The sequence below is a fragment of the Amblyraja radiata genome, chromosome X, assembly GCF_010909765.2.
Source record: "Amblyraja radiata isolate CabotCenter1 chromosome X, sAmbRad1.1.pri, whole genome shotgun sequence".
Classification (NCBI taxonomy): domain Eukaryota; kingdom Metazoa; phylum Chordata; class Chondrichthyes; order Rajiformes; family Rajidae; genus Amblyraja; species Amblyraja radiata.
Window position 1 is genome coordinate 6054625 of NC_045999.1, and position 16696 is coordinate 6071320.

The 16696-nt window shown below is 48.2% G+C and overlaps 1 protein-coding gene across 1 annotated transcript; it reads left to right on the forward strand.

The window, feature by feature from the left end:
- Positions 1-1875: 1875 nt before the first annotated feature.
- LOC116968231 (neuronal acetylcholine receptor subunit beta-4-like) lies at positions 1876-14084 on the forward strand. Its single transcript, XM_033014910.1, has 6 exons — positions 1876-1985; positions 5210-5355; positions 6573-6617; positions 6698-6807; positions 7655-8627; positions 13771-14084. The coding sequence occupies exons 1-6, from the start codon at positions 1943-1945 to the stop codon at positions 13897-13899; spliced, it is 1446 nt and encodes a 481-aa protein (XP_032870801.1). The 5' UTR covers positions 1876-1942; the 3' UTR covers positions 13900-14084.
- Positions 14085-16696: the final 2612 nt, after the last annotated feature.

The window sequence follows — 16696 nt, forward strand, 5'->3', positions numbered from 1 at the left end:
TCGCCATTCAATATGATCAAGGCTGTACCTGCCTTCTCTCCATACCCCCTGATACCTTTAGCCACAAGGGCCACATCTAACTCCCTCTTAAATATAGCCAATGAACTGGCCTCAACTACCTTCTGTGGCAGAGAGTTCCAGAGATTCACTACTCTCTGTGTGAAAGATGTTTTTTCTCATCTCAGTCCTAAAGGATTTTCCCTCTATCCTTAAGCTGTGACCCCTTGTCCTGGACTTCCCCAACATCGGGAACAATCTTCCTGCATCTAGCCTGTACAACCCCTTAAGAATTTTGTAAGTTTCTATAAGATCCCTCCTCAATCTCCTAAATTCTAGCGAGTACAAGCCGAGTCTATCCAGTCTTTCTTCATATGAAAGTCTTGACATCCCAGGAATCAGTCTGGTGAACCTTCTCTGTACTCCCTCTATGGCAATAATGTCCTTCCTCAGATTTGGAGACCAAAACTGTACACAATACTACAGGTGTGGTCTCACCAAGACCCTGTACAACTGCAGTAGAACCTCCCTGCTCCTATACTCAAATCCCTTTGCTGTGAATGCTAACATACCATTCGCTTTCTTCACTGCCTGCTGCACCTGCATGACTACTTTCAATGACTGGTGTACCATGTTGATACGATAAGATACGTTACGATAGAACTTTATTTATCCCAAGAGGGATATTGATCTGCCAACAGTCATAAAACACAAGATACATGAAACGTGGGGATGTGCAAAGATTTGGGGGGGGGGGGGGGGGGGGGGGGGGGGGGGGGGAGGAGGGGGGGAGGATGTGTGTGTGTGGGGAGGCAGTCTATCCCACGACAGACTGGGTTCTTTGATGAGCGTCAGTCCTGACACCCATTTGTGCCCATTTCCCAAGAAAGCGAATGGCCTTTACAACAAGAGGAGTCAAGTATAGGAACAAAGAGGTCCCTCTGCAGTTGTACAGGGCCCCAGTGAGACCACATCTGGAGTATTGTGTGCAGTTTTGGTCCCCTAATTTGAGGAGTAGGCCATTCGGCCCTTCGAGCCAGCACCACCATTCAATGTGATCATGGCTGATCATCCCCAATCAGTACCCCGTTCCTGCCTTCTCCCCATATCCCCTGACTCCGCTATCTTTAAGAACCCTATCTAGCTCTCTCTTGAATGTATCCAGAGAACCCGCCTCCACCACGGTCTGAGGCAGAGAATTCCACAGACTCACCACTCTCTGTGAGAAAAAGTGTTTCCTCGTCTCAGTTCTAAATGGCTTACCCATTATTCTTAAACTGTGTGGCCCCTGGTTCTGGACTCCCCCAACATCGGGAACATGTTTCCTGCCTCTAGCGTGTCCAAGCCCTTAACAATCTTATATATTTCAATAAGATCTCCTCTCATCCTTCTAAACTCCAGAGTGTACAAGCCCAGCTGCTCCATTCGCTCAGCATGTGACAGTCCCGCCATCCCGGGAATTAACCTTGTAAACCTACGCTGAGCTCCCTCAATAGCAAGAATGTCCTTCCTCAAATTAGGGGACCAAAACTGCACACAATACTCCAGGTGGGGTCTCACTAGGCCGGATTCGGTGGGCTGAATGATGGATTCCTTCTCTCCAGAGATGCTGCCTGTCCCGCTGAGTTATACTCCAGCATTTTGTGTCTATGTAGGTGTGTGAATGTCACATAACTTGGTGCTAGCTGGCGGCTGCGGGACCTAAGGCAAGGCTTTGAGGCATTGCCATTGTGGGACAGCTCTGGAGAGACAGCCTGTCGCTGAGTCCCCTCCAGTCAGTGACGCTGGGACACAACGAGCATGTTCCGCAAAGCAGCTTGCGGTGAGGTGACGCTCTCGCCCTCCTGCCTTTAACTAGCGCCGGCTGCTCCTGTCTCTGTTCCGCTTGAAGCGCCTCGACTCGTCGGACCGGGGCCAGGCTGGCGTGGGGCAGCGCTCGGCGAAGATGGACTCAATTCGCTACCTCTGCCTGCTAACTGTTGCAACAAGTAAGCACACCGTTTATATATACATATACATATATCCTATTGCCAGTGGCATTTAAGCGGGAGGAAATGCTTGCTTCACACCCACCGCTGCATACTAAAGAGTGTGGGGAGACCTGATCTGATTTCTATCAATGTTAGAGTTACATTTTAAAATCTTTGGAGTTGCATTTTAAAATCCTTATTAGAGTTGCATTTTAAAATCCTTAGAGTTAGAAATAGATACATAGAAAATAGGTGCTGGAGTAGGCCATTCGGCCCTTCGAGCCTGCACCGCCATTCAATATGATCATGGCTGATCATCCAACTCAGTATCCCTTTAAAATCCTTAGAGATGCATTTTAAAATCCTTAGTTGCATTTTAAAATCCTATTGCAATGGGGGATTTTGCGCTTTTTTTTTGCATGGGTCAATGGCGAGAGATTTTCCTTGCAATGTGGTGGCATTGGGTACATTGCGAGGGGCAGACTTGTTCGCAGTCAATATTTGGGGATACAACTTAAAACGAGAGAACTGGCCGATCGATGCATCTCCTCATCCAACGGGTCGACTCTCCCAAACTCGCACCTGATGTGTTTTAGACACACAAAAAAAAGCTGGAGTCACTCAGCGGGTCAGGCAGCATCTCTGGAGGGAAGGGATAGTGAAAATCGCCCATTCATTCCTTCTCTCCGGAGATGCTGCCTGTCCCGCTGAGTTACTCCAGCATTTTTTTGTGTCTGTCTTCGGTTTAAAACAGCATCTGCAGTTCCCTTCCTACCTACACCAGGGCTGTTTTAGACTGATTAGCACTGGCTTGAATGCCGCAGGTCGTTAGAACGTGGACTTTGACATCTGTCTCATACACATGGCGGTCCCTTTAACACAGTATCACCGCGTGTGTGAAATAGGACGCTATCTAAAATCTTGACATCGGATGTTGGGGAAGTCCAGAACAAGGGGTCACAGTTTAAAGATAAGGGGGAAATCTTTTAGGACCGAGATGAGAAAAACATTTTTCACACTGAGAGTGGTGAATCTGTGGAATTCTCTGCCACAGAAGGTAGTTGAGGCCACAGTCCATGGGCTATATTTAAGAGGGAGTTAGATGTGGCCCTTGTGGCTAAAGGGATCAGGGGGTATGGAGAGAAGGCAGGTACAGGATACTGAGTTGGATGATCAGCTATGATCATATTGAATGGCGGTACAGGCTCGAAGGGCCGAATGGCCTACTCCTGCAGCTATTTTCTATGTTTCTATTTTTCTATGAAACGTTGCCTATTTCCTTCGCTCCATAGATGCTGCTGCACCCGCTGAGTTTCTCCAGCATTTTTTGCCTACCTTCGATTTTCCAGCATCTGCAGTTCCTTCTTAAACACAATATCTCTAAGATGGTGCCAGGATTTTCACCGCGTCGCTGTGAGACTTAACATAAGAAGGCGGATGTTTCACTTTTCACTTTCCAAAGGCCATTGAATATTTAAAATATTCACCATTATCCTTTAATGTGTTTTTTTTAATAATTGAGAGACGCACCAAGAATTGACTGTAGACAAAAGTGCTGGAGAAACTCAGCGGGTGCAGCAGCATCTATGGAGCGAAGAAAATAGGCAACGTTTCGGCCCGAAACCTGAAGGGTTTCGACCCGAAACGTTTCCTATTTCCTTTGGGTTTCGGCCCGACACGTTGCCTATTTCCTTCGCTCCATAGATGCTGCTGCACCCGCTGAGTTTCTCCAGCACTTTTCTCTACCTTCGATTTTCCAGCATCTGCAGTTCCTTCTTAAACACCAAGAATTCACCCCTGCCTTTATCAGTTCACACGTTCATAAGTCAAAGGAGCAGAATTAGGTCATTCGGCCCATTGAGTCTACTTCACCATTGACCAGTCTGAAGAAGGGTCTCGACCTGAAACGTCACCCATTCCTTCTCTCCAGAGTGTCCCGCCTGTCCCGCTAAGTTTAATCCAGCATTTTGTGTCTACCTTTGGTTTAAACCAGCATCTGCAGTTCCTTCCTACACATCTAATCATGTGTGATCTATCTTTCCCTCTCAATCCCATGCTCCTGCCTTTTCCCCACAACCCCTGACATCCTAATCAAGAATCTATCAATCTAGCCCAACTTGCCTACACCGGCCAACATGTCCCAGCTACACTCGTCCCACCTGCCTGCATTTGACCCATATCCATCTAATAATAATAATAATAAATTTTATTTTCGGGCGCCTTTCAAAGTCTCAAGGACACCTTACAGAAATTAACAGAAGAAAAAAAAAACATATAGTCGGAGTAAAAAGAATAATAAGGACATCACCAATACACAAATTAAAGACAGAAATCGCTCCAAAGACAAAAAATCAAAAAACACAATGTGAAGAGAGAGCAGCGGCTTCATGTCTTATCCATGTACCTGTCAAACTGTTTCTTAAACGTTGCGATAGTCCCAGCCTCAACTACCTCCTCTGGCAGCTCGTTCCATACACCCACCACCCTTTGTATGAAAAGGTTCCCCACTCAGATTCCTATTAAATCTTTTCCCCTTCACCTTAAACCTATGTCCTCTGGTCCTCGATTCCCCTACTCTGGGCATCTACCCGATCTATTCCTCTCATGACTTTATACACCAGCAGCAAAATACTCCAAGGAACATGCTAACAACCAGACCAGATCTGGATGCTGATGCAAGGAAGGTGGTGGGTTTTCTAAAGCTTGGTCAACAGGGTACGGGTTCTTTGCAGAGATTGTGAGGGTCCATGGTGGGGTTTCCAGAGACAAATACATTTTTAGCTTAAGGTTTGTTCTCACATGCACCACGTTACAATGAAAGGCTTTGGGTTTTGCAGGTTATCCAAACAGACCATATAACCAGTTCAAACTCAAGCACTATAGATAGAGCAAAGGGCAAGATACAGAATACAAGCCTCAACATTATAGAGCATCAAAGATAGACACCAAAATGCTGGGTTAATTCCGTGGGACAGGCAGCATCTCTGGAGAGAAGGAACGGGTGACGTCTCAGGTTCAGACCCTTCATCAGACTCATTGCTTCTCTCCAGAGATGCTGCCTGTCCTGTAGTTTTACTCCACCATTTTGTTGTCTATCTTCGGTGTAAACCAGCATCTGCAGTTCCTTCCTACACGTTGTGGTTCATCAGTCCTTTAAACAATGCACAAAGTGACTCAATGGGGAAGGAAACGGGACTATCGATCCATCTGCTAGTCTGAAAGCATTGCTTCTTATTCTACAGCAGCCTACGGAGCAGAGGTTGAAGAAAGGCTGATGGAACACCTCCTGAATTCTGAGAAATACAACAAGCTGATCCGACCGGCTAAGAACAATTCTGAGTTGGTGTCTATTGTCTTCCAGGTCTCACTGGCACAACTCATCAATGTGGTAAGTCAACCTCATCACAACCAACCTCCATTTCCACAGCACCTGAAGGACCATTACAACTGCATAGGGAGATGTTAGAACGGGCCACCATAACTCGGTCAAAGGGATTTAAGCTTCAAGGGAGAGAGGGAGTGGGAAGGTCTGAAGAGCATCGGACTCTGAGTCTGGGAGACGTGGCCATCAATAACAATCCAGGAAACCCTCTAAACGTTAAAATCTTTAGAGGTTTCACACCTGGAGTATTGTGTGCAGTTTTGGTCCCCTAATTTGAGGAAGGACATTCTTGCCATTGAGGGAGTGCAGCGTAGGTTTACAAGGTTAATTCCCGGGATGGCGGGACTGTCTAATGTTGAGAGAATGGAGCGGCTGGGCTTGTACACTCTGGAGTTTGGAAGGATGAGAGGTAATTTCATTGAAACATATAAGATTGTTAAGGGTTTGGACACGCTAGAGGCAGGAAACATGTTCCCGATGTTGGGGGAGTCCAGAACCATGGGCCACACAGTTTAAGAATAAGGAGTAAGCCATTTAGAACGGAGACGAGGAAACACTTTTTCTCACAGAGAGTGGTGAGTCTGTGGAATTCTCTGCCGCAGAGGGCGGTGGAGGCAGGTTCTCTGGATGCTTTCAAGAGAGAGCTAGATAGGGCTCTTAAAAATAGCAGAGTCAGGGGATAGGGGGGGAGAAGGCAGGAACGGGGTACTGATTGGGGATGATCAGCCATGATCACAGTGAATGGCGGTGCTGGCTTGAAGGGCCGAATGGCCTGCATCTGTTGTCTATTGTCTATTGTCTATTGTCTATTAATAAATCTAGTCTGAAGCTTCTGCACCATGGGTTGGGAAAGCAATCTAGATTCACCAAAGAAAACCAAATATTGGGCTATTTGCCAGGAGAAATGTAGTTTAGTTTAGGGATACAGCATGGAAACAACCCTTCGGCCCATCTTGTCCATACTGATCACCATTCATCCATTCACATTAGCTCTATGCTATCCCACTTTCTCATCCACACTCCCTACACACTGGGGGCAATATACAGAGGCCAATTAACCTACAACCCTACAAGGGCCAAATGGGACATGTGACGAAGCCAGAGCACCCAGAGGAAACCCATGTGGTCCCGGGGAGAACGTGCAAACTCCACACATCTGGTAGCCGAGGTCATGGGACTCTGACATTGATGCTAACTCTCTGATCTCCCACTTGTGTCTTTAGAACGAACGAGAGCAGATAATGACAACAAACGTTTGGTTGAAGCAGGTGAGTGTCTCTCCAAGGGAATGTCCACCACTCTGGACCAGGGGGCGTAGTCACTTCCACCTGTGTGTGCTTCATTGCAGGAGTGGGTGGATTACCGGCTCAGGTGGGATCCCGACGAATTTGAAGGGATTAACAAGCTACGTGTAAACTCCACGCAGATCTGGCTGCCAGACATTGTGCTGTACAACAAGTGAGTCCAACATCTAGGTGTTGGAAGGAACTGCAGATGCTGCTTTACACCGAAGATAGACACAACATGCTGGAGTAACTCAGCGGGTCAGGCAGCATCTCCGGAGACAAGGAATGGGCGACGTTTCAGATTGAGACCCTCCATTAGTCTGAAGAAGGGTCTCGACCCAAAACGTCACCTCCATAGATGCTGCCTCACCCATTGAGTTTCTCCAGCATTTTTGTCTACCTTCGATTTTTCCAGCATCTGCAGTTCGTTCTTAAACTAAACCATTTGAAGTCTCTATTAGAGAATAAATAGCTGGAGGAACATCTATTGATGGGTTCTTTCTGTTCTTCTGTTATCTGCTTCAAATAAATATTCTAAGGTGAGAGTGGAAAGATTTCATAGAAACATAGAAACATAGAAAACAGGTGCAGGAGTAGGCCATTCATCCCTTCGAGCCTGCACCGCCATTCGATATGATCATGGCTGATCATCCAACTCAGTATCCCATCCCTGCCTTCTCTCCATACCCCCTGATCCCTTTAGCCACAAGGGCCACACCTAACTCCCTCTTAAATATAGCCAATGAACTGGCCTCAACTACCTTCTGTGGCAGAGAATTCCACAGATTCACCACTCTCTGTGTGAAAAATGATTTTCTCATCTCGGTCCTAAAAGACTTCCCTCTTATCCTTAAACTGTGACCCCTTGTTCTGGACTTCCCCAACATCGGGAACAATCTTCCTGCATCTAGCCTGTCCAACCCCTTAAGAATTTTGTACGTTTCTATAAGATCCCCCCTCAATCTTCTCTATAGCTTCTCTGTTCAACGCCGTGAACCTTTCTCTCTCTCTCGCTGCAGCGCTGACGGGAGGTACGAAGTCTCCCTGTACACCAATGCCATCATCTGGTGCAACGGAAGCGTCTACTGGCTGCCACCCGCCATCTACAAGAGCGCGTGCAAGATCGAGGTGAAGCATTTTCCCTTTGACCAGCAGAATTGCACCATGAAGTTCAGGTCGTGGACCTATGACCACATGGAGATCGACATGACCCCCAAATCGGAGAATGCAAGTATGGATGACTTCACCCCCAGTGGGGAGTGGGACATCGTGTCCCTTGCAGGGAGAAAGAACACAAACCCAATGGACCCAGCTTACGTTGATGTTACCTATGACTTTATCATTAGGAGGAAGCCCCTCTTCTATACCATCAACCTCATAATACCTTGTATCCTCATAACCTCACTGGCTATTCTGGTCTTCTATCTACCATCAGACTGTGGTGAGAAGATGACCCTCTGTATCTCTGTGTTGCTGGCCCTCACTGTGTTCCTGTTGCTCATCTCCAAGATCGTCCCACCAACGTCTCTAGATGTTCCACTGATTGGGAAGTATCTGATGTTCACCATGGTCCTGGTGACCTTCTCCATTGTGACCAGTGTCTGCGTCCTGAACATCCACCACCGCGCCCCAACCACGCACGCCATGCCCCAGTGGGTGAAGGTGGTGTTCCTGGAGAGGCTGCCGGCCTTGCTCTTCATCAAAAGGCCCCAGGGCAACGGCAGCGGGCAGAAGTTGTCCCAGCAGAAGAAGAGCAACTTCTGCTGCGCTCACTTGAGCACGGCGGAGAGGAACAAGAACCCCGCCTTCTTCATGAACCCAACGTCGGCCAAAGTCTACGACCTGAATGTGATCGATGCCCCCGACGGCTTTGGTTGTCATCAGGACGTGAGGTTGAGAACTTCCACAAGGCACTCCCTGGACCTCCAGGAGGCCATTGACGGCATCAAGTTCATTGCAGACCACGTGAAGAATGACGATGAGAATCAGCGTGTAAGTGTGGCTTCATCACAACAGATCTGGACACGCATTATGTTAGCAACAGGTGGCTGCGGAGGCCAAGTCAATGGGTATTTCTAAGGCGGAGATTGAAAGATTCTTGGTTAGTATAATGCCCCTGTCCCACTTAGGAAACCTGAACGGAAACCTCTGGAGACTTTGCGCCCCACCCAAGGTTTCCGTGCGGTTCCCGGAGGTTGCAGGTGGTTGCCGGAGGTTGCAGGTAGTGGAAGCATGTAGGGAGACTGACAAAAACCTCCGGGAACCTCCGGGAACCGCACAGAAACCCTTGGTGGGGCGCAAAGTCTCCAGAGGTTTCCGTTCAGGTTTCCTAAGTGGGACAGGGGCATTAGTGTGTCCAGGGTTATGGGGAGAAGGCAGGGAGATGGGGTTGAGAGGAAGAGACAGATCAGCCATGATAGAATGGCGGAGTAGACTTGATGGGCTGAATGGCCTAATTCTGCTCCTCAGTTTAGTTTATTGTCACGTGTATCGAGGTACAGTGAAAAGCTTTTGTTGCGTGCTATCCAGTCAGCGGAAAGACAATACATGATTACAATCGAGCCGTTTACAGTGTACAGATGCATGATAAGGGAATAATATTTAGTGCAAGGTAAAGGGCCTGTCCCACTGTACGAGGTAATTCAAGAGTTCTCCCGATTTTTCCCCCGATTCAAACTCGGAGAATGTCCGTAGCGGGTCCGTAGGAGTTCGTGGATGTCCCGTAGCGGCTCGTACGAGTAAAAAGTAACAATTTTTTTCATCACGAGTATTTTTTACTCGTGGACATTTTTCACAGTGTTGAAAAAACGTCACGAGTTTACCGGATTTCCCGAGTACCTGCCGTTACTCGTACGAGCCGCTACGGGACATCCACGAACTCCTACGGACCCGCTACGAACATTCTCCGAGTTCGGATCAGGGGAAAACTCAGGAGAACTCTTGAATTACCTCGTACAGTGGGACAGGGGCTTAAAGCCAGCCAGGTCTAAACAAGGATAGTCCGAGGGTCACCAATGAGGTAGATAGTAGTTCGGGACTGTTCTCTGGTTGTGGTAGGATGATTCAGTTGCCTGATAACAGCCGGGAAGAAACTGTCCCTGAATCTAATAATAATAATAATAATAATACATTTTATTTATGGGCGCCTTTCAAGAGTCTCAAGGACACCTTACAAAATTTAGCAGGTAGAGGAAAAACATGTAAGGGGAATGAAATAAATAGTAGAGACATGACTAGTACACAAAGTAAAGACAGAATTCAATTCAAAACACAATATGAGGCAATTAATGCACAGATGAAAAGGGAGGGGGACGTGGGGCTAAGGATAGGCAGAGGTGAAGAGATGGGTCTTGAGGCGGGACTGGAAGTTGGTGAGGGACACGGAATTGCGGATCAGTTGGGGGAGGGAGTTCCAGAGCCTGGGAGCTGCCCTGGAGAAGGCTCTGTCCCCAAAACTGCGGAGGTTGGACTTGTGGATGGAGAGGAGACCGGCTGATGTGGATCTGAGGGACCGTGAGGGTTGGTAGGGGGAGAGGAGGTCAGTGAGATATGGGGGGGCCAGATGGTGGAGGGCTTTGTAGGTGAGGATCAGGATTTTGTAGGTGATCCGGTGAATCTGGAGTTCTGCGTTTACACACTTCTGTACCTTGTGCCTGATGGGAGAGGGGAGAAGAGGGGGTGGCCAGGGTGCGACTCTTCCTTGATTGCAACTCTCAAAAACAACTGAAGCCCAGCTGAAGTGTAAGACTAATGACAGAAAGTATGGGCAAGGGGATAGGATTTAGGAGAAGGGACAGAGTCAGTGGGAGAGGGAGAGAGAGAGAGGATGTCAGAGAGCAAGGCAGGGAGGGAGAGAGATGGGCCTTGTGGGGGGGTTGACACAAAGAGAGGGAGACAGACAGATAGAGACAAAGAGAAAGTCAGAGAGAAAAAGAGAGCAAGAGAGAGGGGGGTGGAGCAAGTTGGGGAGAGAGAGAGAGAGGGGGGGGGGGGGGAGACAGAGGGACCAAGATGGGACAAGAGAGAGGGAACGAGAGAGAGAGAGTTGGAACAACTTGGGGGAGAGAGCAAGAGAGAGCAGGAGAGAGAGGGAGAGGAGGAGATGGAGGGAGAAGAGAGATAGAGGAAGTGAGGCAAGGAGAGAGGGAGAGAGAAAGAGAGAGGGAGAGAGAAAGAGAGAGGGAGAGAGAAAGACTGGGCTCAAATGCCCCCCCCCCCTCCCCCCCAGCCAAATAAATTAATTCCCATACAGCACAAAACAAGAAGAAAAGTTGCTCCGAAATGATAAAGGGTTTTTTGGTGAACACAGAGGGTGCTCTAACAATGGCGCTGTTCCAGACAGCAGAGTGGATGGGAGCAGGACACGGTGGCACAGCTGGTAATGCTGCTGCCTCACAGCTCCAGAGACCCAGGTGCTATCCTGACCCTTCCCCCCCCCCCCCCCCCCCCCCCCCCCCCCCCCCGGGTGCTGTCTGTTGTGGAGTTTGCACGTCCTCCCTGCTTCTTCTTCTTTCGTGTGGCGTGCACGGCCTAAAGTTGTTGGACAACTTGTTCTATTTGATCTTCCGTTTGTGCACGTCGAGTTGATTGCATTAGTCGAAACAGGGCGGACCCCGTGAAGGTTGCAATCTCCCACCCCACGCCCTCCCTGTGACAGGGGGAGTTTTTCAGGGGGTCCTCCCCACGTCCCGAAAATGTGCGGCAGATTAATAATAGGGGTGCTGGAAATAGCTGGTGAGTGGTGGAATCTGAGCAGACTAGATGGGAGTAAGAGGGAAGACACAAGGAGATTAGTGTAGGATTAGATTAGATTTTATTTATTTGTTGTCATTTGAACCCAGAAGTTCAAACGAAATTTGGTTTCTGCAGTCGTACAAACAAGAAGAAGAACCAAGACACAACACAATTCACACAAACATCCATCACAGTGAATCTCCTCCTCACTGTGATGGAAGGCAAAATCTTATCTCTCCCCTGCTCTCCTCATTCTCCTCCCGATGTCAAAGTCAAAGCCCCCGGTGGGCGATGGCAATCAAACTAGGTGCTAGATGATCTGCACAGACTCGATGGGCCGAATGGCCTATTACTACTGTCTGTCTCTCGATGGCACTTCAGACGAGTTTGGCTTCAGTAACGCTCTGCCCAAGCTCGGCTGACTCAGAAGGTCAGAAAGCGACAATCATCTTTCAACTCATTTATTTCCAGCCTACACTGATTTAGGATAATTGGTGGTAGATCATGTAGTCTTTCACAATGATGGATGGAGATCCCATCAACAATTCAGCGAGGAATCGTTACTTTAGTTTGGTTTAGTTTATCATTGCCACGTGAAAAGCTTTTTTGTTGCTTGCTATTCACTTAACAAAGACTAGGGGTTGGACAGGCTAGGTGCGGGAAGATTATTCCCGATGTTGGGGAAGTCCAGAACTAGGGGTCACAGTTTAAGGATAAGAGGGAAATCTTTTAGGACCGAGATGAGAAAAACATTTTTCACACAGAGAGTGGTGAATCTGTGGAATTCTCTGCCACAGAAGGTAGTTGAGGCCACAGTTCATTGGCTATATTTAAGAGGGAGTTAGACATGGCCCTTGCGGCTAAAGGGATCAGGGGGTATGGAGAGAAGGCAGGGATGGGATACTGAGTTGGATGATCAGCCATGATCATATCGAATGGCGGTGCAGGCTCGAAGGGCCGAATGGCCTACTCCGGCACCTAGTTTCTATGTTTCTACTATATGTGATGGCTCGAAGGGCCGAATGGCCTACTCCGGCACCTATTGTCTATTGAATACAATCAAGCCGTCCACAGTGTAGATAGGGCATAAAGAGTACAAGTGCAAGATAAAGTTCAATTAAAGATAGTTTTAAGGTTTCTGAACCTGCGGATTTTAAAATACCTGTGGTCGATGGAAAGTCAGGACCACTCTCCAGTTGGTGAGAGGACATTTCAATTGCCTGATAACAGCTGGGAAGAAACTGTCCTGAATCTGGAGCCAACCAAGCGTAGGCTTGGCGATCGCTTCGCCCAACACCTCCGCTCGGTTCGCAATAACCAACCTGATCTCCCGGTGGCTCAGCACTTCAACTCCCCCTCCCATTCCGAATCCGACCTTTCTGTCCTGGGCCTCCTCCATGACCAGAGGGAGGACCACCGTAAATTGGAGGAGCAGCACCTCATATTCTGCTTGGGTAGTTTGCACCCCAGCGGTATGAACATTGACTTCTCCAATTTCAGGTAGTCCTTACTGTCTCCTCCCCTTCTCAGCTCTCCCTCAGCCCACTGGCTCCTCTTCCTTTCTTCTTCCCGCCCCCACATCAGTCTGAAGAAGGGTCTCGACCCGAAACGTCACCTATTCCTTCGCTCCATAGATGCTGCCTCACCCACTGAGTTTCTCCAGCATTTTTGTCTACCTTCTGAATCTGGAGGATTCAGTGCGTTTTCACACTTCTGTCCCTCTTTCCTGGTGGGAGAGGGGAAAATAGGAAGTGTTTCGGACGAGATTAGTCCTTGATTATTCTGGTGGAGTCAATGGAAGGGAGGTTAGTTTGCATGTTGGGCTGCGTCCAAAACTCTCTGTAATTCCCTGCCGTCGTGGATGGAGCTGTTCCCAAACCATGCATGCTGCGATGTACCCCTCTCTACAGCGCATCTGTAGATGTTGCCGTGGGTTGCTGGGGACTTGCCGAACCTCCTAAACCTTCCAAGGAACCAGAGACGTTGGTGCGTTTCTCTGGCCTTGACTGCGCTAGCAAGCGGCCGTTTCGGAAACTCCCAAGCCGCTGAGAGCGTTCTTCCCAAGCCGGAGTTCCATCTCTCCGGGGAGAGGGCCTGAAACATCGGGGCCCCGACCACGGGTGAACATGGGGGAAGTGTACTGAACTATGCTGCCTTCCCTCACAGTGGGAACCATTGTGGGGGGATGTTTCTATGTTTAATGTTAATTTCTATAACGTTGTGGTTATTTTATTGGTGTGCTGCAAATGGCAACTCAAACTTCACTCCACCTATTGGTGTGTATGTGCCAATAAATGTCCTTTGTCCTTATCCTTGTGGTGTGACATGTTGAAGGAATATCTGTAAGAGAAACTTAGTTTTGTACCACATGTTAAGTGCAACAAATTCCCTCCCTTTGCAGGTGAATGAGGACTGGAAATATGTGGCCATGGTGGTGGATCGACTGTTCCTGTGGATTTTTATTGTGGTTTGCATCCTGGGGACGGTCGGATTGTTTCTGCAGCCGCTCTGCCAAACGCAGTATCACTGAGACCTGCCGCACCTGCCCCTGCACACGGACTTCCGCTGCTCTGGAAATTTTTAATCCACTGGCTTTTTTTCACCAGGATGGTGGAGCATTCTACAATCGCCTGCCCCCCCCCCCATGTCCTCGCTCCCGACCGATCCATATAAAGCCGTGCTATATCGGGGCATTATTACCTATGAATTGTACCTTAACTTTGGCTCAAACAGCTAAACTTCTATTAATCCGTTAAGGCTTTAGTTTGATACAAAATATTTTTGATTATTTAACTTTATATCTTCCTTTTGAAAATTGCTCAGTTCTAAATAAATAAAAACACTGTGAAACAATTGGTGCTCTTCCTCATTCACGGGCGGTCTGCCAGGGGCGGAAATCCTGGGGGGACTGGGGGGGACACACACACCCCCCCCCCCCCTGCTTTGAGAGGTGGGGGACAATCCCCCCCCCCAATGTTTTGTAATCCGGACTTTATCAGACGCTTTCTAAGGGTTGAATTGGCCCGATCGCTGGGTTTTTCAGCGCCCGGCGCGGCTTAAAATCAAACTGCTGCATCGAGGCGATCGAGGCTCCCGATGTTGAAACCCCCGGCGGGCGATGAAAGGCCCCGCGAACGGGCCGATTCAAGCCCCACGATTCGAGGCAGACGAAGCTGCTGTCGCTGGAGTTCGGAGTCGGTCACCAACCAGGTCAGCTGCCGATGTTACCGTCCACAGGGTCCACGCCCGAAGCCTCGGGTGTGTGAGCATGTGCGCGCGCGCTCGCCAAGAAATTGTGTCCCAACTTCTTCTTCTTGCGTATGGCGTGCACAGCCTAAAGTTGTGGGACAACTTGTTCCATTTGATCTTATTTGATTGTGCACGCCAGGTTGATTGCATTCGTCGAAACAGGGCGGACCACGTGAAGGTTGCAATCTCCCACCCCAATGCTGGAGCAACTCAGCGGGTCAGACAGCATCTCTGGAGAAAAGGAATAGGTGACGTTTCGAGACGACCCAGATCTCGATCCGAAACGTCACCTATTATTTCATCCCAATCCTATTTTCAAATACCATGGATAATTGATAATAGATAATGTTCAAGAAGGAACTGCAGATGCTGGAAAATCGAAGGTAGACAAAAAAGCTGGAGAAACTCAGCGGGTGCAAGTTTCTCCAGATAATAGATAATAATTGGTTTTGATGCCAGTGCCATTTGGTGGATTTTTACGAGGAAAATATGATTAAAAATTACTTTAATAAATTGGTTACTCCATTAATTCATTAGCATCAGGATGTGTGTTGGACCGGATTTCTGAACGAAAGCACTAGCTGTTAAAGATATTATTTACGTAGATGGCAATGTTTGTATCATGGGCACTTGGTTGAGATTAATGAACCTGCAAATTACAAATATCATAGTAATTTCCTGTTGGGTTTCTCCGAGTTGCGGAATTAGGGCCATTTTTCAAAATTATATGTGGCGTCTCTCGTGTCCTTAGGATGTCCAAAAGCACTTTGCAACCAATTAATTTCCCACTTGAGATGTTGTTACATTCTCACAAAATGCAACATGATCATGACCAGAGCATGCGCTTTAGAGGTGGATTAGGTTGATGCTGGGTAGTATGGAAGAGAATGTAGACGAAAAGTGCTGGAGAAACTCAGCGGGTGCAGCAGCATCTATGGAGCGAAGGAAATAGGCAACGTTTCGGGACGAAACCCAAAGGAAATAGGCAACGTTTCGGGTCGAAACCCAAAGGAAATAGGCAACGTTTCGGGACGAAACTCAAAGGAAATAGGCAACGTTTCGGGTCGAAACCCAAAGGGTTTCGGGACGAAACGTTGCCTATTTCCTTCGCTCCATAGATGCTGCTGCACCCGCTGAGTTTCTCCAGCATTTTTGCGTACCAAATGACTGGGCGGTCTTTGTTAGTTGAAGGATATTTAATGACCAGAACATTCGGGATGCCTTCGCTGTTCTTCAATGGAGGGACCTTTAGTATCTATCACTAGGGATAGACACAGCCTCCATTTATCCTCTCAGCTGAAAGATAACACCTCAGACTGTACAACATTCACAGAGCGGTCCACTGGAAGGTCAGCCTGAATGTTGAATCGAGTCGAATTAAGAGATGCAGCGCGGAAACAGGTACTTCAGCCCACCTGGTCCACGCTGGTCATCGATCACCCGTTCACACACTAGTTCTATGCAATCCCCGCTTCCTTACACATCAGGGGCAAATTACCGAGATCCAATTAACCAACAAACCAACACGTTTGTGGAATGTGGGAGGAAACCGGAGCACATAGAAACATAGAAACATAGGTGCAGGAGGAGACCATTCGGCCCTTCGAGCCAGCACCGCCATTCATTGTGATCAGATGGCTGATCGTCCCCAATCAATAACCCGTGCCTGTCTTCTCCCCATATCCCTTGACTCCACTAGCCCCTAGAGCTCTATCTATCTCTCTCTTAAATCCATCCAGTGACTTGGCCTCCACTGCCCTCTGTGGCAGGGAATTCCACAAATTCACAACTCTCTGGGTGAAAAAGTTTTTTCTCACCTCAGTCTTAAATGACCTCCCCTTTATTCTAAGACTGCGTGGCCCCTGGTTCTAGACTCGCCCAACATTGGGAACATTTTTCCTGCATCTAGCTTGTCCAGTCCTTTTATAATTTTATATGTTTCTATCAGATACCCCCCACCTTTCCCCTCATCCTTCTAAACTCCAGTGAATACAAGCCTAGTCTTTTTCATCTTTCCTCATATGACAGTCCCGCCATCCCAGGGATCAATCTCGTGAACCTACGCTGCACTGCCTCAA